Genomic DNA, 24,466 nt, shown 5'->3' on the forward strand with positions numbered 1-24,466 from the left:
GACTTTCTGTGGTTCAGTGGGTAGTGCGTGTGACTGAGGAGAATAGGAATAAAAGTTTGATCCCATTGTACAGCCACAATATTTTCTTAGGTAGAGGTACACATATTACAAATGTAAACCAAACTGTTTAATATTTTAGTTTTGTACTGTTATTGAGATATAGGCAATTAGATCAATCATTAATGATCAGTAAAATACTGTACGTATCTTTTGATATACTGTCATAAATAAACCTTTCATACATATGCCCACTGGCTCAAAATATGATATATGACTAGAAATAAATGTAATTTATATTTTAAATGATTTTCTTTACTTAAAAATTCAGAAAAATTGTGTAATAGTTTAAGGACCACCAGATACAGCCCCGCTCCTGTGCCAGGCAAGTCCACTACTGGCTCACCATAGCACGTGCTACTTGGAACTTTTTGTCTGAGGAGCTGAGTCTAAAACAACAACAACAACAGTTTAAGGAACTCTTCTGTGGGGAGCCCCATTTGCTCCCAGAAGATATCCATACTAATATAGTGCTATACTATTTAGAGTCATCAGTCACAGAGTTCTTGTTGCATACCAGGGACCAGCGCCAGAACCTGGCCTCCTCAGAGAGGTGCAGATAACAATGGACACTTTACATTTAAAGTATGTCATACTTGCCATCGACCAGTGAAGGCACCCAGAAAGGTAGGCAAAACAAAACAGACCACTGACTGGTTGAAAACTGCAACCTACGTCCTCAAAATAGCAAAAGAACTCCCCCCAGAAAGCAAACAATCAAAACTTTGTTCAACTAACCCCCTGCTCATTCACGAACAAGTAGGGGGGTGGGAGTTGAACAAAGTTTTGCTTCTTTGTTTTCTTTTTGGGGAAGTTCTTGTGCTATTTTGAGGACATTGGTTGAAAACTGCAACCTATCAGTGGTCTTTTTGTTTTGCCTACCTTTGTGGGTGCCTTCACTGGTCGATAGCAACTATGACATACTTTAAATGTAAACTATTCGTAAAGTGTTCATGGCCCACTGCTCTCTGCACTTCTCTGAGGGGGCCAGGTTCTGGCTCTGGTCAACAACAGAGCTCTATCAAAAATCACTATTTCTACACATAAAAAGACTATAACCAGAAATATCCTGATCAGCAACATCAAAATAATTGACAGATACAACAACAACAGAAGATTAGACATAACTGAAGTACTACATATCAAATGCTTGCCAACAAGAGCCTGTTAACACTTAAGTGTTTCCTACTACATGTATCTACAAGACCACAAGATGTCTTGTAGATACCAGCCCACACCACACCAACTACCCCAGACAACCAAATGATAGTGCAGAGCATAACTACCCAGTTCCCTTGACCAGGGAATACCTCACTCACATCATCATACAGGAAATATATACAATCATCGCTGCTAATTTGTATTCACTTTCCCCTTGCTTCCAAAAATATTGATCACAATTTCAGTGAAATACATCATTAATGACAAACATCAGGGCCAATAAAATTGTAAAATAAACTTATAAGAGTTAATTTTTTAACCTCCCAAATGAAGAAGATAAGAAATATAAGAAAGATTCGTAACAGAATCAGTGGTCTGACATTTTCGGTTATATTCAGTAACATATCTCTACAAGAAAGAGTGATTCCAAAATAAGCAAATAAATAAAACTATATAAAATCATTTATACTGAATAAATTTTGTATTTTTTTAAATTATCTATGAGAAAAATTGCATTATGACAGTTATCAAATGTGATACGATATTTTAACAACAACAATTATAATAATAATAATAATACAATATTTTATTGTTAAATTAAAAAGTTATTAACACATTATGTAAGTATTATCTGTAAAGCATAGTAAAAGACAATGAACTGCTAACCTTGCATGTATTTGTGTTGTCTTCGTACGTGTCAGCAGACACAATGTGAAGTTGGGTAACCTGCTCCGCTGCTGACACCATCCAAACTTCCTCTTCTTTCAATTGGTTAAGTAGGCGCATCCATTCAGCCTCCAGGAGAGAGAGCTGATGGTTGCGCTGTGTTGCCTTGTCCAACAATCTTGAAGCCCTTAAATAGGACCGAGAGTACAATTGCTGGTAGTGAACACGAGAGCTGGGCTCCAAAGCGGTGTCTAGTGATTCTAATACTTTCTGGCATTGACGAAGGGAGAGGAATAGCTTCTTGTGCTTGGTAATCGTATCAATTAAGTGACTATGATCTCGAGCAACAACTCTTGCTTCTAAAATTGTTTCTGCCATTTCAATAAGATGTGCAAGTTCCATGAGAGTTTCTTCATACTCGGTGGTGGTAGTTGTGAGCCGCAGATGATTGTCCAACTCCTTTTCAACAGAGTCGTGAACATCACAGAGCTCAGTCTGAATAGCCGCCAGCTCATCGCCAACTTGTCGACCTGGGGCTTGTTTGAGATCATGCGAGTTAAGCAATAACTGTGTGATACGGTCCCTTGTTTCTTCATTAGTGGTGAGCAGCAATTCTAATTTTGTGAGTCTTTCCTCAGGTGACATTTGAGTTTCCTGAATCTCACCAAGTTGACACTTAAGTTTGGATACTTCTTGTTCAGCATCAGTAACTGCTGTGAGATATTGTGCATAACGCTCCTCCACGTGAGCAAGATCTTCTTGTTCATTCTGTCGCACTTTTTCAACATGGCTGACCTGTTGACGTAAATATTTCACTGTTTCTATGATAGTAACAATGGTTTCTTCACTAAGAACCTTTACAGCAGATTTTGTCACATTCTCAAGGACTGTTAGTTTCTCCTCTACAATGAAGAGTTCAGTACGCAAGTACTCATACTGTCTTGTCCTTTCTTCAACATCTTCGGTTTTCCTTATTGCATAAATTCTGTACTCGATAGTTTCCAACCATGTACTTACAGTTTCAACTATGGAAATAATTACTTTCTGTACCACAACAACATCCTTCTTTTCTATTGCCAATTGTAACAAGCTTAGATTTGTATCAACTTGCTCCCCTTGCTCTTTACTTGAAGGTTGAGTTGAAGGAGTTAACATTAGTGTAGTAGTGGGGGCCACTGAAGTTGATTGTTCCCTTAAATTTTGACGGCGTTTTAGAATAGCAAATATGGTTTGCCATTCTTCAGTAATTGTTAATTCTTCAACCAAAGGTTGCTCTTCCATAACACTTTGATTTTCTAGTAATGTTACCTGCAAGTCTTGCTTGATTTCAGACTCCCCAGATGGCAGGAACTCATGTGTTTTGACGACTTGATGGTCATTAGGTGTGGGCAACACACTCCGAGGCTTTACTTCAGGTGGTCCTGCTGTGTGTTCATCAATCAGTTCACCAGAAATAACCTGAGAGACATCTCTTGGATGTATTCCTTCCACAGTGGGTAAAGATGAAACTTCAATACTGGTGACAAATTGATCATCCAAGTGTGCAGTATACAAACTAAGGGGTGACTTTTCTCTAGTAGAACCATCCATGGGGGTCTCATCTGCTTCTTTAAGAATTTCTTTCCTCTCAGGAGTAACACTTTTTGTCTCCGGTACTAACTCTTTAGGCTCTTCAATGGCTTGTATGCTTTGCTCCAATGGAGTCATCTCTGTATACTCGCTGTCTTGTAATACAGATACTGTATCATCAGCTTTCAGGTCTATGTGAGTACTTTCCTCAGGAGTATACATTTCGTCTTCAACAGAACTTGTGTCATCATGTGATATATTACTAATATCATTTTCATCAGTATCACCTATTTCATCAGCGGGTGTTATTACAATTGAAACTCCTGATTCTGATCTTGATATATCTTTAGATTTTTCTTCAGTATCAAGCTTGCTTACTTCTCGTGCTTCTAGAGCACTTGGTTCATCAGACAATGGTATATCTGTGTCCTCATCAGGCGAGGACATTCTTTGTGCATCTGATGATGCTTTTTGCAATAAAACCTTTTCAGAACTTTTTGGGGGACTTGCTTCAATATCCTGATCTTTTTCTGCACATGTTACTGCTTGATCTGAAACTGGCATTGAGAACTGAGCTTCTTTGAAAACTTCAATCTTGTCATCTGGAATTGAGATAATATCCTTCTCCAATTTAAACTCATATATTGCAAATTTAGGCTCTTGTGCTGTAGCTTTATGTTCTAAATCAGATGCCTGAGTCTGAACAGCTTCATCAGGTGTAATGTCTGAATGAGGAGGTTCAATGATATCCATTATATTTTCTGTTACTTTGACAATATCATCAGCCTCTTTCACTTCATATTCTGGCATTTTAGCTAGATCTAAGGCCTGCTTATCTTCCACCACCTTTGCAAGATATGAGACAGGAGGTTCTGGAGCTGATAAAGGAGACTCAACCTTGGTGTCTATTACTTCATATTCAGGCTCAGAGAAAATGAGCTGCAATTTATCTGCTGCTTTTACTGTAGAATCAGGAGCAATGGATATCGGCTGGGCATCTGCAGCAAGATCTTGCTGTTCTTGTACCTCTTCAGTCTTAAGCTTGAGCTTTAGAATAGGGAGCTCAGGTTCTATAATTACCTCTTTTTCCTCATAAATAGGTGCTGAAACGGGAGGCTGAGTTTCAATCACAATGCTCTCTAAACCTAAAGATGGTGTTGGAATTTCATACATCACATCCTCAAAGAGAACTGGAGCTTCAGGTGACTCAAGAGGCTGTTCATGGCTTACATGTGGAAGAGAGAACCTTTCTTGGTATCTAGGGAACACTGGCAAGTCATCAACAGGAGGTTCTTTGGGATGCTCTGGTAGTGCAGGAGCAGCATCTTGGTCTTCAGGGAGATGAGCATGTTGCTGTGGCATCTCTTGTGGGTAAAGCTGCTCTTGCCATAGATATATATTACCTGCATCTTTGGGATCTGTTAAGGAATCCTTTGCTGGCTGTGGGAAATGATCAATAATTAATTCTTTATTATCAGGGTGTAACTCAGGGTAAGAAGAGATATCACCTTTCCTAGCTTCAAGAGGGAGGCTACTTTGTGACATTTCATTAACATCCTCAGGTTCATCAATAACTTCCTCAATCTCTACAGGTTTACCATCAATTATTATGATTTTCTTGACAATGCTCTTCCTAATTACTGTATGAATGATGGTTGTGGTGTCCTCTGGTTTCATCATGTACTGCTCAGAATCTGGTACTTCACTTTCACAAGCTTCAGCATCATCCACAGCTTCCTCAACATCATCTACTTCCACAGGTTCCTCAACATTTTCACCCATAGGTTCCTCAACATCATCTACTTCCACAGGTTCCTCAACATTTTCATCCACAGGTTCCTCAACATTTTCACCCATAGGTTCCTCAACATCATCCACTTTCACAGGTTCCTCAACATTTTCATCCACAGGTTCCTCAACATCATCCACTTCCACAGGTTCCCCATCAATGTTTATGACTTTCTTTATTATTTGTCTCCTGACCATATGTGGAGAAATGATTGTATCAGTTTGATAAAGAGCATCATTATCAGTGGCTTTTGGATAATCTAAGGCACTTTCTTCAGAGAACTCTGGCTCTTCTAAAACATCTTCCTTCTCCACCGGTTGACCATCAACTAAAACAATTTTTTTCGATATGCTCTTCGAAATTTCTTTAATAATTGTTTCCTCAGGCACTGTGATTGTCTTAGAAATAACTGAATCAACAGGCAGATCTTGCAGCATTTCCTCAGTAACCTCTTCCGGTTCTTCTACTACTTCCTCAGTCTCTACTGGTTTACCATCAACCATAATAATCTTCTTAATTATTCTCCTTCTTATGATTTTGTGGACAGTGGTCACCTCAGGTTCTGTGATTGTCTCAGTAATGACAGAGTCAGTTGGCAGACCTTGCAGCATTTCCTCAGTAACCTCTTCCGGTTCTTCTACAACTTCCTCAGTCTCTACTGGTTTACCATCAACCATAATAATCTTCTTAATTATTCTCCTTCTAATGATTTTGTGGACAGTCGTCACCTCAGGTTCTGTGATTGTCTCAGTAATGACAGAGTCAGTTGGCAGACCTTGCAGCATTTCCTCAGTAACCTCTTCCGGTTCTTCTACAACTTCCTCAGTCTCTACTGGTTTACCATCAACCATAATAATCTTCTTGATTATTCTCCTTCTAATGATTTTGTGGACAGTGGTCACCTCAGGTTCTGTGATTGTCTCAGTAACGACTGAGTCAGCAGGCAGACCTTGCAGCATTTCCACAGTAACATCTTTTGGTTCTTCTACAACTTCCTCAGTCTCTACTGGTTTACCATCGACCATAATTATCTTCTTGATTATTCTCCTTCTAATGATTTTGTGGACAGTCGTCACTTCAGGTTCTGTGATTGTCTCAGTAATGACTGAGTCAGTTGGCAGATCTTGCAGCATTTCCTCAGTGACATCTTCTGGTTCTTCTACAACTTCCTCAGTCTCTACTGGTTTACCATCAACCATAATAATCTTCTTGATTATTCTTCTTCTAATGATTTTGTGGATAGTGGTCACCTCAGGCTCTGTGATTGTCTCAGTAATGACTGAGTCAGTTGGCAGACCTTGCAGCATTTCCTCAGTAACCTCTTCTGGTTCTTCTACAACTTCCTCAGTCTCTACTGGTTTACCATCAACCATAATAATCTTCTTGATTATTCTCCTTCTAATGATTTTGTGGACAGTGGTCACCTCAGGTTCTGTGATTGTCTCAGTAATGACTGAGTCAGCAGGCAGACCTTGCAGCATTTCCTCAGTAACCTCTTCTGGTTCTTCTACAACTTCCTCAGTCTCTACTGGTTTACCATCAATCATAATTATCTTTTTAATTATTCTCCTTCTAATGATTTTGTGGACAGTCATCACCTCAGGTTCTGTGATTGTCTCAGTAATGACCGAGTCAGCAGGCAGATTTTGCAGCATTTCCTCAGTAACATCTTCTGGTTCTTCTACAACTTCCTCAGTCTCTACTGGTTTACCATCAACCATAATAATCTTCTTGATTATTCTTCTTCTAATGATTTTGTGGACAGTGGTCACCTCAGGTTCTGTGATTGTCTCAGTAATGACTGAGTCAGCAGGCAGGTCTTGCAGCATTTCCTCAGTGACATCTTCTGGTTCTTCTACAACTTCCTCAGTCTCTACTGGTTTACCATCGACCATAATTATCTTCTTGATTATTCTCCTTCTAATGATTTTGTGGACAGTCGTCACCTCAGGTTCTGTGATTGTCTCTGTAATGATCGAGTCAGATGGCAGACCTTGCAGCATTTCCTCGGTAACATCTTCTGGTTCTTCGACAACTTCCTCAGTCTCTACTGGTTTACCATCAACCATAATAATCTTTTTAATTATTCTCCTACTAATGATTTTGTGGACAGTGGTCACCTCAGGTTCTGTGATTGTCTCAGTAATGACTGAGTCAGCAGGCAGACCTTGCAGCATTTCCTCAGTAACCTCTTCTGGTTCTTCTACGACTTCCTCAGTCTCTACTGGTTTACCATCGACCATAATTATCTTCTTGATTATTCTCCTTCTAATGATTTTGTGGACAGTGGTCACCTCAGGTTCTGTGATTGTCTCTGTAATGACTGAGTCAGTTGGTTCTTCCACCACTTCTGTTTCTACTGGTTCTGTGACTGTCTCAGTAGTTCTAATGTCAGTTGGTTCTACCACCACTTCTGTTTTTACAGGTTCTGTGATTGTCTCAGTAGTTCCAGAATGAGCTGGTTCTACCACCACTTTTGTTTCTTCAGGTTCTGTAATTGTCTCAATTCCAGAGTCAGCTGGCAGGTCTTGTGGTACTTTCTTAGTGACTTTTTCTGGTTCTGCCACCACTTTTGTTTCTTCAGGTTCTGTGATTGTCTCAGTGGTTTCAGAGTCAGTTGGAAGTTTTTGTGGTACAATATCTGTGACCTTTTGTGGTTTTACCATTACTTCTGTTTCTACAGATTCTGTGATTGTCTCAATTCCAGAGTCAGCCGGCAGGTCTTGTGGTAGTTTATCAATGATTTTTTCTGGTATTACCACTTCTTTTTCTCCAGGCTCTGTGATTATCTTAGTAATTGCAAAGTCAGCTGGGAGACTTTGTAACATTTCCTCAGTGACATCTTCTGGTTCTTCTACTACTTCCTCAGTCTCTACTGGTTCACCATCAACCATAATAATCTTCTTAATTATTCTCCTTCTTATGATTTTGTGGACAGTCGTCACTTCAGGTTCTGTGATTGTGTCAGTAATGACTGAGTCAGCAGGCAGATCTTGCAGCATTTCCTCAGTAACATCTTCTGGTTCTTCTACAACTTCCTCAGTCTCTACTGGTTTACCATCAACCATAATAATCTTCTTGATTATTCTTCTTCTAATGATTTTGTGGACAGTGGTCACCTCAGGTTCTGTGATTGTCTCAGTAATGATTGAGTCAGCAGGCAGGTCTAGCAGCATTTCCTCAGTGACATCTTCTGGTTCTTCTACAACTTCCTCAGTCTCTACTGGTTTACCATCAACCATAATAATCTTCTTAATTATTCTTCTTCTAATGATTTTGTGGACAGTGGTCACCTCAGGTTCTGTGATTGTCTCAGTAATGACCGAGTCAGCAGGCAGGTCTTGCAGCATTTCCTCAGTGACATCTTCTGGTTCTTCTACAACTTCCTCAGTCTCTACTGGTTTACCATCGACCATAATTATCTTCTTGATTATTCTCCTTCTAATGATTTTGTGGACAGTCGTCACCTCAGGTTCTGTGATTGTCTCTGTAATGATCGAGTCAGTTGGCAGACCTTGCAGCATTTCCTCGGTAACATCTTCTGGTTCTTCTACAACTTCCTCAGTCTCTACTGGTTTACCATCAACCATAATAATCTTCTTGATTATTCTTCTTCTAATGATTTTGTGGACAGTGGTCACCTCAGGCTCTGTGATTGTCTCTGTAATCACGGAGTCAGCTGGCAGATCTTGCAGCATTTCCTCAGTAACATCTTCTGGCTCTTCTACAACTTCCTCAGTCTCTACTGGTTTACCATCAATCATAATTATCTTTTTAATTATTCTCCTTCTAATGATTTTGTGGACAGTTGTCACCTCAGGTTCTGTGATTGTCTCAGTAATGACCGAGTCAGCAGGCAGATTTTGCAGCATTTCCTCAGTAACATCTTCTGGTTCTTCTACAACTTCCTCAGTCTCTACTGGTTTACCATCAACCATAATAATCTTCTTGATTATTCTTCTTCTAATGATTTTGTGGACAGTGGTCACCTCAGGCTCTGTGATTGTCTCAGTAATGACTGAGTCAGCAGGCAGGTCTTGCAGCATTTCCTCAGTGACATCTTCTGGTTCTTCTACAACTTCCTCAGTCTCTACTGGTTTACCATCGACCATAATTATCTTCTTGATTATTCTCCTTCTAATGATTTTGTGGACAGTCGTCTCCTCAGGTTCTGTGATTGTCTCAGTAATGACCGAGTCAGCAGGCAGACCTTGCAGCATTTCCTCGGTAACATCTTCTGGTTCTTCGACAACTTCCTCAGTCTCTACTGGTTTACCATCAACCATAATAATCTTTTTAATTATTCTCCTTCTAATGATTTTGTGGACAGTGGTCACCTCAGGTTCTGTGATTGTCTCAGTAATGACTGAGTCAGCTGGCAGATCTTGCAGCATTTCCTCAGTAACCTCTTCTGGTTCTTCTACGACTTCCTCAGTCTCTACTGGTTTACCATCGACCATAATTATCTTCTTGAATATTCTCCTTCTAATGATTTTGTGGACAGTGGTCACCTCAGGTTCTGTGATTGTCTCAGTAATGACTGAGTCAGCTGGCAGATCTTGCAGCATTTCCTCAGTAACCTCTTCTGGTTCTTCTACGACTTCCTCAGTCTCTACTGGTTTACCATCGACCATAATTATCTTCTTGATTATTCTCCTTCTAATGATTTTGTGGACAGTGGTCACCTCAGGCTCTGTGATTGTCTCTGTAATGACTGAGTCAGTTGGTTCTTCCACCACTTCTGTTTCTACTGGTTCTGTGACTGTGTCAGTAGTTCTAATGTCAGTTGGTTCTACCACCACTTCTGTTTTTACAGGTTCTGTGATTGTCTCAGTAGTTCCAGAATGAGCTGGTTCTACCACCACTTCTGTTTCTTCAGGTTCTGTAATTGTCTCAATTCCAGAGTCAGCTGGCAGGTCTTGTGGTACTTTCTTAGTGACTTTTTCTGGTTCTGCCACCACTTTTGTTTCTTCAGGTTCTGTGATTGTCTCAGTGGTTTCAGAGTCAGTTGGAAGTTTTTGTGGTACAATATCTGTGACCTTTTGTGGTTTTACCATTACTTCTGTTTCTACAGATTCTGTGATTGTCTCAATTCCAGAGTCAGCCGGCAGGTCTTGTGGTAGTTTATCAATGATTTTTTCTGGTATTACCACTTCTTTTTCTCCAGGCTCTGTGATTATCTTAGTAATTGCAAAGTCAGCTGGGAGACTTTGTAACATTTCCTCAGTGACATCTTCTGGTTCTTCTACAACTTCCTCAGTTTCTACTGGTTCACCATCAACCATAATAATCTTCTTAACTATTCTCCTTCTTATGATTTTGTGGACAATAGTTTTCCCTGACTCCGTGACTGTCTCAGTAATGACTGAGTCAGCTGGTAGATCTTGCAGCATTTCCTCAGTGACATCCTCGGGTTCTTCTACCACTTCTTCAGTCTCTACTGGTTTACCCTCAACAATTATAATCTTCTTAATGATTCTCCTTCTAATTATTGTATAGGTTGTAGTCACCTGAGGTTCTGTGATTATCTCTGTAATTCCAGAGTTAGTTGGCAGGCCTTTGACCTCTTGGTCAGTGACTTCATATTTTTCAATGGCTTTGATAATTTCCACGGGTGTACTCTCATCTATCTCACTATATGCTACATCTATTGGCATATTAGCAGTCACTTCCTCTGTGTTGTAAGGGCCTGGCATCATTCCCACATTTGTGTCTTGTTCTGTTATGTCTTCTACATTGTCTTTGTGTATGAATTCAACTTCATTTGGAGAAAGTGGATATGTTACAGTATCAGGCATCTCTCCATGTATTGGGAATGGTTCTGAGACAACATATTTAGATTCTTCATCCACTTGTTCACTTAATTGTTTTTGTTTTATATCTTGTTCTTTTATTGGTTTAAACCTCTTTGTATCATCTATCTCTGTGTAAATTACATTAGAAAACAATTGCTCTGTTTCTAAACTTGGCCGAGGTTCTTCCATCTTGTCTGAAGGTTCTGGTATGTCTCCAAAGGGAGTTGGGAATGCCACACTGGTAAGAGCTTCAGATTCATTCATTGGCACAGGTGCTAGCACAACCTCATCCTGTTTGTGAGATATTTCCTTGGTCTCTGGAACATCCTTCATGGGGTGAACAACTTCTGCCAAAGGAGTAGCAAGATAATCAGGAGAAATTTCTATAGGTCTGTCTGCTGGATTGAAACTAAGCTCTGAAAATTCTTTGACAGATTCCTCTACAGTTTCTTTTTTATGTGGCAAAGGTTGTGTAACATTTTCTTCTGTTTTACTGAAAGCTTCATTATGCAGTGCATGGACTGGTACAGGAACTGAGGAGGGTACATCATCTTCTATTGTTTCAGTCATTTTGTAATCAGGGATATTTACAGAAGCTTGTTTTAAATCTTCTTGTTCAACAATTGGACTTGGCATTTTCTCAGCTTGAGCATGACTGTACAAAATTTCTGTAAATAACTTGGGTGCTTCTACGTCTGAAAGCTCTTCCTCACTTTCAAGAGGCTGAGGAATGTCTCCAACAGGGAAAGGGAAGGTCATTTTTATATCTGAGTCTTCTGGACGTTTCATGGGAATATGAGGTAAATCAATAGAAGGGCTCTCTTGAGGAATGCTAATATCATGAACAAACACTTGCTTCCTATCATAAAGTGCCCCAGTCCACTGTGAAACTGATAAAACATCTTGTGGTGTATCCTGTGTGTGGACAGTAACAGGCTGGGGAAAAACTTCTACTACTTTCTTATCATCTGTTCTTTCTTCTACATATTTGGGTACATTCATATCCTGTTCATCAGTATCTACAATCTCTGACACTACCGTGACATTTTCTGCCTTTGCAAGAAGCATACCAATCTCAGGAAATGGAATTTCTGAAGATGAGGCAACAGTTTCTTTAAAGTGAGGTAATGCTTTTTGAGAGGGTAGCATCTCCTGCTGTTCTTCAATAGGCTCAAATTTGTATGTATCAACAGGTTTATCAAAAACAGTCTCTGTATACAAATGACTGACTTCAACTTCTCTTTCAGGGTGCCCAACCATACCTGATGGCTGTGGGAATTGGCATGCTGGAGAAGTGAATGGAATGTCATTATCAAACTGTTCTGGCCTACTCATTGGCAACAGTGATAACTCTGCTTGATCTAATTCTTCTGGAATAGGTTTATCCTCTATAATTTCCTCACTCTTGCTGTAAAGTATCTCAGTCCATTGTGACTGTTGAGTACTGTCCTGAGGTACGTCTTGACCACTAACAGTGTCTGGCACTGGGAATGCACGAGTTTCTTCCTTTTCCTGATTTTCAATATTGCATGGCATAATTTTGGATGCGACTAAGTGCTGTGTCTCTTCATCACTTTGTCCTTCCTTTTCTGTACTAGTTATGTGAACAGGCATTGTTAACATTTGGGTCTCTTCCTTGTCCTCTATTTCTTCTTTTGTATCATCATGCATTCCTATGCCTAGCTCTTCTCTTGGCTTTTCAGAAACTGGGAATGGAAGTGCTACTGGAGAGGAAACCAACTCTTCATACACAGGTATATCTGGTGACGTTTGCACAAGGTCTTGTTCTCCAATAACCCCCAACTCATCTGCTTTTAATGGATGAGAATATAATACATCACTGAACATTTCAGTAGGACTTGTTCCTACTTGTGGTTCATCCAATATTTTAGAAGGCTTTGTAAGCTCTCCCACCGGGACTGGGAATTCAGAGTCTTTGTCAGAATATTTTGGCTCCTCTGATGGAAGGGGAGATAATTCAACATCTAACTTTTCTTCTATGTTATCTTGCTTGTCTTTAACAATTTCACTCTTGACATAAACGTTCTCTGCCCACTGTGACGTAGATGTTACTTCTTTTGGTGTATAACCAGCCTCAGATATGAGTGGTGTAGGGAAGGCATGTGGCTTAACTTCTTCCATAACATGCTCGGGAAACTCAGGGGGAGGTTTACCTTCCTCTGCAGTAACTCCAGCTTCTGGAAATGATGGCAGGCTCTTGATTGTGTTCTTGTCTTGTAAAATAAATTCAGGCTGAGGATGCTCTCCTTGAGGTACGGGGAATATTGGTTTAATTTCTGGGGAAGGAGTCTCCATTACATTAATAGGTAAAGATGGTGCACCTAATAATTCATCAGAAATTATTGGGATGTCATCTTTTACATTATGGTGTTGATAATGTTCTACTCTCCAAGAAAGAGTTGCCGTTTGCATTGAATCTTCTAACTGCTCACATTCGTCACTATCTTTATTTGCTAATTCAGGGAAGGAAGGTTCATTTCCACCAAACTCTAGGGGCTTTGCAAAAGGCTCAAGAGTCTCAAATTTAGCAAAATCTGGAACTGGCACTGGTGGAGCAGGTGCATTATGGATCATCTCCGAGATGGTCTGTGCAGGGTCACCTCTTGGCACTGATGGGTAGTTTTCAATAGTGAATATGCTTTTTTCAACTTTTGAGTCTTCTGGTAATTCTGGAGACTGTGATTTGGTTACAAGTGGGAAGTCTCCAACAGGCTGCGGGAAAGGCATAACAGTGGTTTCAATATGTGGTGGTAACATAGGGAGATCTGGTGATTTGATGTCAGTCTCAGGTTTGATCAGCTCAATAACCTTTTCTCTGGTTGTCTTTTCAAAAAGAGGAGATGTAAAGATACCCGGGATTTCGTAAGATTTTTGTACTTGGGCAATGCCATCATCTCCTTCTGGTGAAGGGAAGGGACTTACTTGAATTTCTTCAAAATCTTTTCGAGCAGGCAAAACTTTTGAAATAAGCTCGGATCCTCCCAGTTCAACTGGAAGAGGGAAGGACATTAAAGACTCTTCTTTATAATTTTCAGTTTCCTGAATATCAGGTGATTTGAGCTTTCCTATATCAGACAGCAAACTTTCTTTATCTAAAACAAGTTCCTGAGCTTGGGGCTCGTTATCTTGTGAGAAAGAAATCTCACGAGTAATGTCTTTGAGATCTATATCATCCCAAGATGGATTAGACAGACCTTCACAAGGCTCTGGGAATGAGTCAAATTCAGTATCTTTCTCAAATGCAGTTGACAATACCGGAAGAGCTGGAGCCTCCTCACAAGGTTGTGATATTGGGGCTTCGTTGGTGAGTTTGGCAGGTTTTGGGTAGACATCTTCAACCCAAACACCATCATAGCTGCTTTTTAAACCATCTTTTGGTACATCTTCATCCATATGGACTGGTAATGGGAACGTATCTGCTGGCACTGGAAATGAAGCTATTTCTGTATCTTTCACCTGTGTGAGTGAATACCCTGGCAATGGAGGAGCTTGTTCAGTTGTTTGTGGCACTGCAGGCTCATTTTCTGTGTCTTCAGCTGGTTTGGGATAAACATTTTCAGTCCAAATACTTTTTAGTTTGTTTGACATGATATCTTCTGGTGTGCTATCTTTATCTACTGGTGGTAGGAATGAATTATCTGGTACTGGGAATGAATCCAGTTCTGCGTCCTTTATGTCAGGTGAAACTGGTTGCAAGAGATGAGGAGCATCATCAGTACTATGGGGCACTGGTTCCTTTTCTGTAGGTTTAGCAGTACTGGGATAGAACTCTTCATCCCAACATGATTTTATTCTATCCTCCATATCTTTAGGTTGACTCCCATCTTCCAGTTGATTTGGAAATGGTTGAGGGCCAGCGACTTCTATTGAAGTTTTGACAGGGAGGCTTGGCATAGCCTCATTTCCATCATACATTTCTGTAACAGTCACACCTGATCCATCATCTGGCAAGCTAAACTCAGTTTCAGGTCCCTCTACAACTTCCGCTATTTCAACCTTCTCTCCATTAATTATCTGGACTCTCTTAATAACCTTTTTGTATCTTCGTACAACATGATACTCAATGTTTCTGACTTCTGGGGTATCACCTGGTGCAAAGGGCTCACCACCTTCAAGAATTTCTTCCGATAATATTGGTTGGCCACCAAAGATTTTCAGTTCCCGAATGACTCTTGCCTTTTGGTCTGGAACATTGTCATAAGATGATGAGGCAACCCCAGAAACACGTTCCACATCATCACTTATTGGTATTGTAATTGGCTGCATTGCTCCAATACCTGAAGGATACTCATGAATCTCTTCAGGTGTTTCAGCTCTTTCCTCGTCAATCACGTCGCTTCCATCAACTGTGTGCACACAACGTTTAATTTTAATATTTTTCTTAATTACACGGACTCCTGCCAAATGGGTAGGTAAAGCACTAGCAGAATCTACAGACTCTAAACTCTCATCCTCTGGTTCTTCTACATCTTCCTCAGTCTCCACCGGCTTCCCATCAACCATAATAACCTTCTTAATTATTTTCCTCTTAATGATTTTATGGACAGTGGTCACCTCAGGTTCTGTGAATGTCTCAGCAATGATCGAGTCAGCTGACAGACCTAGCAGCATTTCCTCAGTAACCTCTTCTGGTTCTTCTACAACTTCCTCAGTCTCTACTGGTTTACCATCAATCATAATTATCTTCTTGATTATTCTCCTTCTAATGATTTTGTGGACAGTGGTCACCTCAGGTTCTGTGATTGTCTCAGTAATCACGGAGTCAGCTGGCAGATCTTTCAGCATTTCCTCAGTAACCTCTTCCGGTTCTTCTACAACTTCCTCAGTCTCTACTGGTTTACCATCAATCAGAATTATCTTCTTGATTATTCTCCTTCTAATGATTTTGTGGACAGTGGTCACCTCAGGTTCTGTGATTGTCTCAGTAATCACGGAGTCAGCTGGCAGACCTTGCAGCATTTCCTCAGTAACCTCTTCCGGTTCTTCTACAACTTCCTCAGTCTCTACTGGTTTACCATCAATCATAATTATCTTCTTGATTATTCTCCTTCTAATGATTTTGTGGACAGTGGTCACCTCAGGTTCTGTGATTGTCTCAGTAATCACGGAGTCAGCTGGCAGATCTTTCAGCATTTCCTCAGTAACCTCTTCCGGTTCTTCTACAACTTCCTCAGTCTCTACTGGTTTACCATCAATCAGAATTATCTTCTTGATTATTCTCCTTCTAATGATTTTGTGGACAGTGGTCACCTCAGGTTCCGTGATTGTCTCAGTAATGACTGAGTCAGCAGGCAGATCTTGTAGCATTTCCTCAGTTGCATCTTCTGGTTCTTCTACAACTTCCTCAGTCTCTACTGGTTTACCATCAACCATAATAATCTTCTTAATTATTCTCCTTCTAATGATTTTGTGGACAGTGGTCACCTCAGGTTCTGTGATTGTCTCAGTAATGACTGAGTCAGCTGGCAGACCTTGCAGCATTTCCTCAGTAACCTCTTCTGGTTCTTCTACAACTTCCTCAGTCTCTACTGGTTTACCATCAACCATAATTATCTTCTTGATTATTCTCCTTCTGATCATTTTGTGGACAGTGGTCACCTCAGGTTCTGTGATTGTCTCAGTAATCATGGAGTCAACTGGCAGATCTTTCAGCATTTCCTCAGTAACCTCTTCTGGTTCTTCTACAACTTCCTCAGTCTCTACTGGTTTACCATCAACCATAATTATCTTCCTGATTATTCTCCTTCTAATGATTTTGTGGACAGTCGTCACCTCAGGCTCTGTGATTGTCTCAGTAATGACTGAGTCAGCTGACAGACCAAGCAGCATTTCCTCAGTAACCTCTTCTGGTTCTTCTACAACTTCCTCAGTCTCTACTGGTTTACCATCAATCATAATTATCTTCTTGATTATTCTCCTTCTAATGATTTTGTGGACAGTGGTCACCTCAGGTTCTGTGATTGTCTCAGTAATCACGGAGTCAGCTGGCAGATCTTTCAGCATTTCCTCAGTAACCTCTTCTGGTTCTTCTACAACTTCCTCAGTCTCTACTGGTTTACCATCAATCATAATTATCTTCTTGATTATTCTCCTTCTAATGATATTGTGGACAGTGGTCACCTCAGGTTCTGTGATTGTCTCAGTAATCATGGAGTCAACTGGCAGATCTTTCAGCATTTCCTCAGTAACCTCTTCTGGTTCTTCTACAACTTCCTCAGTCTCTACTGGTTTACCATCAACCATAATAATCTTCTTAATTGTTCTCCTTCTAATGATTTTGTGGACAGTGGTCACCTCAGGTTCCGTGATTGTCTCAGTAATGACCGAGTCAGCTGGCAGACCTTGCAGCATTTCCTCAGTAACCTCTTCTGGTTCTTCTACAACTTCCTCAGTCTCTACTGGTTTACCATCAACCATAATTATCTTCTTGATTATTCTCCTTCTAATGATTTTGTGGACAGTGGTCACCTCAGGTTCTGTGATTGTCTCAGTAATGACTGAGTCAGCAGGCAGATCTTGCAGCATTTCCTCAGTTGCATCTTCTGGTTCTTCTACAACTTCCTCAGTCTCTACTGGTTTACCATCAACCATAATAATCTTCTTGATTATTCTCCTTCTAATGATTTTGTGGACAGTGGTCACCTCAGGTTCTGTGATTGTCTCAGTAATCATGGAGTCAACTGGCAGATCTTTCAGCATTTCCTCAGTAACCTCTTCTGGTTCTTCTACAACTTCCTCAGTCTCTACTGGTTTACCATCAACCATAATTATCTTCCTGATTATTCTCCTTCTAATGATTTTGTGGACAGTCGTCACCTCAGGCTCTGTGATTGTTTCAGTAATGACTGAGTCAGTTGGCAGACCTTGCAGCATTTCCTCAGTAACGTCTTCTGGTTCTTCTACAACTTCCTCAGTCTCTACTGGTTTACCATCAACCATAATTATCTTCTTGATTATTCTCCTTCTAATGATTTTGTGGACAGTCGTCACCTCAGGTTCTGTGATTGTCTCAGTAATGACTGAGTCAGCTGACAGACCTTGCAGCATTTCCTCAGTAACCTCTTCTGGTTCTTCTACAACTTCCTCAGTCTCCACTGGTTTACCATCAACCATAATTATCTTCTTGATTATTCTCCTTCTAATGATTTTGTGGACAGTGGTCACCTCAGGTTCTGTGATTGTCTCAGTAATGACTGAGTCAGCAGGCAGATCTTGCAGCATTTCCTCAGTTGCATCTTCTGGTTCTTCTACAACTTCCTCAGTCTCTACTGGTTTACCATCAACCATAATAATCTTCTTGATTATTCTCCTTCTAATGATTTTGTGGACAGTGGTCACCTCAGGTTCTGTGATTGTCTCAGTAATCATGGAGTCAACTGGCAGATCTTTCAGCATTTCCTCAGTAACCTCTTCTGGTTCTTCTACAACTTCCTCAGTCTCTACTGGTTTACCATCAACCATAATTATCTTCCTGATTATTCTCCTTCTAATGATTTTGTGGACAGTCGTCACCTCAGGCTCTGTGATTGTTTCAGTAATGACTGAGTCAGTTGGCAGACCTTGCAGCATTTCCTCAGTAACGTCTTCTGGTTCTTCTACAACTTCCTCAGTCTCTACTGGTTTACCATCAACCATAATTATCTTCTTGATTATTCTCCTTCTAATGATTTTGTGGACAGTCGTCACCTCAGGTTCTGTGATTGTCTCAGTAATGACTGAGTCAGCTGACAGACCTTGCAGCATTTCCTCAGTAACCTCTTCTGGTTCTTCTACAACTTCCTCAGTCTCCACTGGTTTACCATCAACCATAATTATCTTCTTGATTATTCTCCTTCTAATGATTTTGTGGACAGTGGTCACCTCAGGTTCTGTGATTGTCTCAGTAATGACTGAGTCAGCAGGCAGATCTTGCAGCATTTCCTCAGTTGCATCTTCTGGTTCTTCTACAACTTCCTCAGTCTCTACTGGTTTACCATCAACCATAATAATCTTCTTGATTATTCTCCTTCTAATGATTTTGTGGACAGTGGTCACCTCAGGTTCTGTGATTGTCTCAGTAATCACAGAGTCAGCTGGCAGATCTTTCAGCATTTCCTCAGTAACCTCTTCCGGTTCTTCTACAACTTCCTCAGTCTCTACTGGTTTACCATCAATCATAATTATCTTCTTGATTATTCTCCTTCTAATGATTTTGTGGACAGTGGTCACCTCAGGTTCTGTGATTGTCTCAGTAATCACGGAGTCAGCTGGCAGATCTTTCAGCATTTCCTCAGTAACCTTTTCCGGTTCTTCTACAACTTCCTCAGTCTCTACTGGTTTACCATCAATCATAATTATCTTCTTGATTATTCTCCTTCTAATGATTTTGTGGACAGTGGTCACCTCAGGTTCTGTGATTGTCTCAGTAATCACGGAGTTAGCTGGCAGATCTTTCAGCATTTCCTCAGTAACCTCTTCCGGTTCTTCTACAACTTCCTCAGTCTCTACTGGTTTACCATCAATCATAATTATCTTCTTGATTATTCTCCTTCTAATGATTTTGTGGACAGTGGTCACCTCAGGTTCTGTGATTGTCTCAGTAATGACTGAGTCAACAGGCAGATCTTGCAGCATTTCCTCAGTTGCATCTTCCGGTTCTTCTACAACTTCCTCAGTCTCTACTGGTTTACCATCAATCATAATTATCTTCTTGATTATTCTCCTTCTAATGATTTTGTGGACAGTGGTCACCTCAGGTTCTGTGATTGTCTCAGTAATCATGGAGTCAACTGGCAGATCTTTCAGCATTTCCTCAGTAACCTCTTCTGGTTCTTCTACAACTTCCTCAGTCTCTACTGGTTTACCATCAACCATAATTATCTTCTTGATTATTCTCCTAATGATTTTGTGGACAGTCGTCACCTCAGGTTCTGTGAATGTCTCAGTAATGACTGAGTCAGCTGACAGACCTAGCAGCATTTCCTCAGTAACCTCTTCCGGTTCTTCTACAACTTCCTCAGTCTCTACTGGTTTACCATCAATAATAATTATCTTCTTGATTATTCTCCTTCTAATGATTTTGTGGACAGTGGTCACCTCAGGTTCTGTGATTGTCTCAGTAATCACAGAGTCAGCTGGCAGATCTTTCAGCATTTCCTCTGTAACCTCTTCTGGTTCTTCTACAACTTCCTCAGTCTCTACTGGTTTACCATCAATCATAATTATCTTCTTGATTATTCTCCTTCTAATGATTTTGTGGACAGTGGTCACCTCAGGTTCTGTGATTGTCTCAGTAATCACGGAGTCAGCTGGCAGATCTTTCAGCATTTCCTCAGTAACCTCTTCTGGTTCTTCTACAACTTCCTCAGTCTCTACTGGTTTACCATCAATCATAATTATCTTCTTGATTATTCTCCTTCTTATGATTTTGTGGACAGTGGTCACCTCAGGTTCTGTGATTGTCTCAGTAATGACTGAGTCAGCAGGCAGATCTTGCAGCATTTCCTCAGTTGCATCTTCTGGTTCTTCAACAACTTCCTCAGTCTCTACTGGTTTACCATCAACCATAATAATCTTCTTGATTATTCTTCTTCGAATGATTTTGTGGACAGTGGTCACCTCAGGTTCTGTGATTGTCTCAGTAATCACGGAGTCAGCTGGCAGACCTTGCAGCATTTCCTCAGTAATATTTTTTGGTTCTACTACTTCTTCAGAGTCTATAGGTTTACCATCAACAAATAAAATTTTTGTTATTATCCTTTTGTCATCAAATTTACGAGTAGTTGTTGTGGTAGCTGGTTCAGCTAATTTTTCTTTAGTAAAGGATTTGGGACTGTTTATATTGGGACTGGTAATATTATCCACTTCATCATCTGGAGAATTTCCTTGGAAATCTTCATGCTTGACATTCTGTGGGTCTTCAAATTCCTCAATTTCAATAGCCTTACCATTAATCATCACAATTCTTTTTATTATTCTTCTAATGTCTTGATGTGTAGTGATTACAGTTTGAGGGTTAAATGTATCAGGTTCCATTACTTCCTCTGCTGAATCCAAAAACTTTCCTTCATGTTCCAAGCTCTTCAACATTTTGCTGTGATCCACTGAACCCTCTTCAACTAGTTCCTCAGCAACATCTTCTGGTTCTTCAACTACTTCTTTGATTTCCACTGGTTTACCGTCAATGATGATTGTCTTTGTGATGCTTCTTCGACGAATGGCTCTCACGACAGTAGTTGTGGTGTCTGAGGCACTTGGCTCTCCTTTATCGTCACTTGGCTCTTCAATAACTTCCTCTGTTTCTACTGGTACACCATCAACTAATGTAATCTTTTTAATGATCCTCCTTCTCATAACCTTATAAACTGTTGTAATTTCTGGTTCTGTGAAAGTTTCTGTAGTGATAGTAGTAAATTCCTTTTTCTTGAGTTGGTCTGCACTTATACTGGGATGCTGATGAAGCTGGACAGATTCTACACTAGCAATTGTACTCTCATAATCCTTATTTGCCTCTTGTTTCTCAGTTTCTTCCCGCATCATTTCATTCGCCAGGATCTCCTATAATGAATTTCAGCTTAGGTTAACTGCAAAGCAGACTTCCTGTAGATGCACTATGAGGATATTTACACATGCTTCCTGATGAATACTAACTAAAGATGACTGGCAGCAAAGGATGACGAAGGATAAAAGTAAATTGGACATCCACAAATATGCATACACAAAACCAGTAAACCATGAAATGGAAATGAGAGAGGTGAAAGGATAAAAAAGAAATGCTTGTGACTTAAGAGGATATGAAAGGACAGGTTGGACGATGTTGGCAGACGCATACCTTCAGCTGCTGAAGACGATTTTGAAGTACTAGTCGTGTGTCTGAAATGGTTTGACTCAAAACAGAGAGATGATCTGTCATCTCTTGAGCCAAAGATTCAATATGTGAGTCACCCCGCACACGCTCACACTTACTGCGGAGCTCAGCCAACTGATGTTCACGATGGCGCAAATCACGCTGCAGAATCTGAAAGTAGAATTTTGTTTTCTAAGAATACAACAATTAATTAAAATTCAGGATGCTGTTAAATCCTAGACTTATAACTCATGACTCACGCTATTTTAATGTACCAGACACTCCTCAAATGACAGATGCCTATTAGTTTTTCGAAACTCCAACACCCTTGACCAGTACAGCCAACAGGCATCCACCACAAGGGGCTCGCTGATTGGTAGTGGTGCTGTGTAAAGGGGAAGGCTCTGGGACCAAGCCAACTGGAAGAGGTCCACAACTGGGTGCCTGAACTTCATGCAGAGCCAGAGGAAGGAAGCATTTTCAATGGTCCACTCCGTGAAAACATAATGGAACATGGACCATTGGCAAGGATACTGGACACTACCAGAACATGAATAATATGGAGAGCCAAAACCCAAGAACCCAGAAGAATAGTCTCATGCAGGATCTAGCTCCAAAGAAGCAGGGACTGAACTGACCACCCCCCCTCCTAGTTGAAACAAATGAACCATGGGGGGGGGTAGAGTTCAAATGGAGCTGGACTAGAGCCTGGAGAAATCCATATCCTCTGCAGCACATGCCATACAGCTGCAAACTCCTACATAGTACTGTGTGACAGACGAGGAGGGGAAACCATGGCCCTTGACCAGCTTGATTTTGACCGATGACAAAACCCCAGCCAAGAGACGAGGCATCTGTAAAGACAGGGTCTGGGTCTAAAAATCCCTGGGTCTGTATATTAGGGAAGACCTTGTATGCTCGGAGCTCCTTAACATTACAAATAAGGTGGTAGAGGTACTGGGAGTAAAAATAGACAAAATAAACTTAGTTATTATTCTAATATACAAACCGCCAGATGCAACAGCCGAGGAATTCACAGAACAGATAAACAAAATAGAGAATAGCCTTGATAATTTGGAGAGCCCAATACCTGATATTATCTTCCTAGGTGACTTCAACTTGCCTAGTCTAACATGGAGAATAGCAAACAATAATATTACACCAGGAAATCTATCGGGACCTAACCAACCACAGATTAGAGAACTACTGTACTTAGATTCTGTGACAAATTTTCACTCAACCAGCAGATATCAGAGCCAATGAGAAATGAAAATATTCTAGATTTGGTCTTTACAAACAATGAAGACATAATCAGGGACATTATGATATCAGATACCACATGCTCAGATCACAAGCTCATTGAAGTGCAAACTACCATCAATACTCAGAATAGACCTAAAACGTTGATCAAGCGAGAGGGGTTATTCAGTAAATTCAATTTTAATAATAAAAGGATAGACAGAGAAAATAAACAGGGCACTTACAAACATTCCATGGGAAACTGTTCTAAGTAATACAAGTCCTACAGAAGGAACTGAAAAGCTGACTTCGGAAGCGTATCAAGTCTGTCCTAAACATGTTCCTTTGAGGAAAGCCAGAAAAGGTCCAACATAGAAAGAGAACGCAGACGACACCATAAAAGAAGAAAAAAAATAACGGAAATGCTTAATTAAGCAGATACGACTTTCCCGTCAAAGAAGGAATAATTTAAATAGGGAGACAAAGAAATGACAAAGGAATTAGTGAAATCCTAAAAAAGCATTATGAGGACATGTTTAGCACTCCAATAAACAAAATGAAAGTGGAAGATCCAGACAATTTCTTTAAGCGTGATATCCAAACCCCTGTAAATATAACTAAATATAAATATATAACTATAAATAAATATAAATATAACTGATATCAACACGAGTGTACTAGATTTTGAAAGAGAAATTGAAAACATGCCCATGCACTCAGCTCTGGGTCCAGATTCATGGAATTCAATATTTATAAAGAAATGCAAGGTGCTAGTAGCACAGACACTCCGTATAGTGTGGAGGAAGAGCTTGGACACGGGGAAAATACCAGATGCGCTTAAAGCAGCAGACATAGCCTTCTCTACACAAGGTAGGGAGCAAAGCATTGGCAAAGAATTATTGACCAGTTGCATTAACGTCCCACATAATAAAAGTATTTGAGAGAGTGAATAGGAATCAGGTCACCAATTTCATGGAGACCAAAGACTTTCACAACCCAGGCCAACATGGATTTCGAGCGGGAAGATCGTGCCTATCACAGCTACTTGATCACTACGACAAAGTTACTGAGGCATTAGAAGAAAAACAGAATGCTGATGTTGTATACAAGGACTTCGCAAAAGCTTTCGATAAATGTGACCATGGAGTGATAGCACACAAAATGAGGTCAATGGGAACAACCGGTAAAGTAGGATGCTGGATACTCAGTTTTCTGTCAAACAGTACACAACGAGTAACAGTCAATCATATAAAATCGAGTCCAAGCGCAGTTAAAAACTCTGTACCTTAAGGTACAGTCCTTGCACCATTGCTTTTCCTTATTCTCATATCAGACATAGATAAA

At 40.3% G+C, this 24,466-nt stretch overlaps 1 protein-coding gene across 6 annotated transcripts in view; it reads right to left on the reverse strand.

Annotated features, from left to right (window-relative positions):
• LOC123775278 (uncharacterized) overlaps positions 1-24,466 on the reverse strand; it is a 477,428-nt gene that overhangs the window by 76,721 nt on the left and 376,241 nt on the right. For all 6 annotated transcript variants that reach the window (XM_069311593.1, XM_069311592.1, XM_069311596.1 and 3 more), the window contains 2 exons: positions 21,869-22,054; positions 1,885-21,594 (listed from right to left, as the gene is read on the reverse strand). In XM_069311593.1, coding sequence (XP_069167694.1) covers positions 1,885-21,594; positions 21,869-22,054 — 19,896 coding nt within the window. The remainder of the gene's footprint in view (positions 1-1,884; positions 21,595-21,868; positions 22,055-24,466) is intronic.

Source organism: Procambarus clarkii, chromosome 70 (genome assembly GCF_040958095.1).
Source record: "Procambarus clarkii isolate CNS0578487 chromosome 70, FALCON_Pclarkii_2.0, whole genome shotgun sequence".
NCBI classification, from domain to species: Eukaryota; Metazoa; Arthropoda; class Malacostraca; order Decapoda; family Cambaridae; genus Procambarus; species Procambarus clarkii.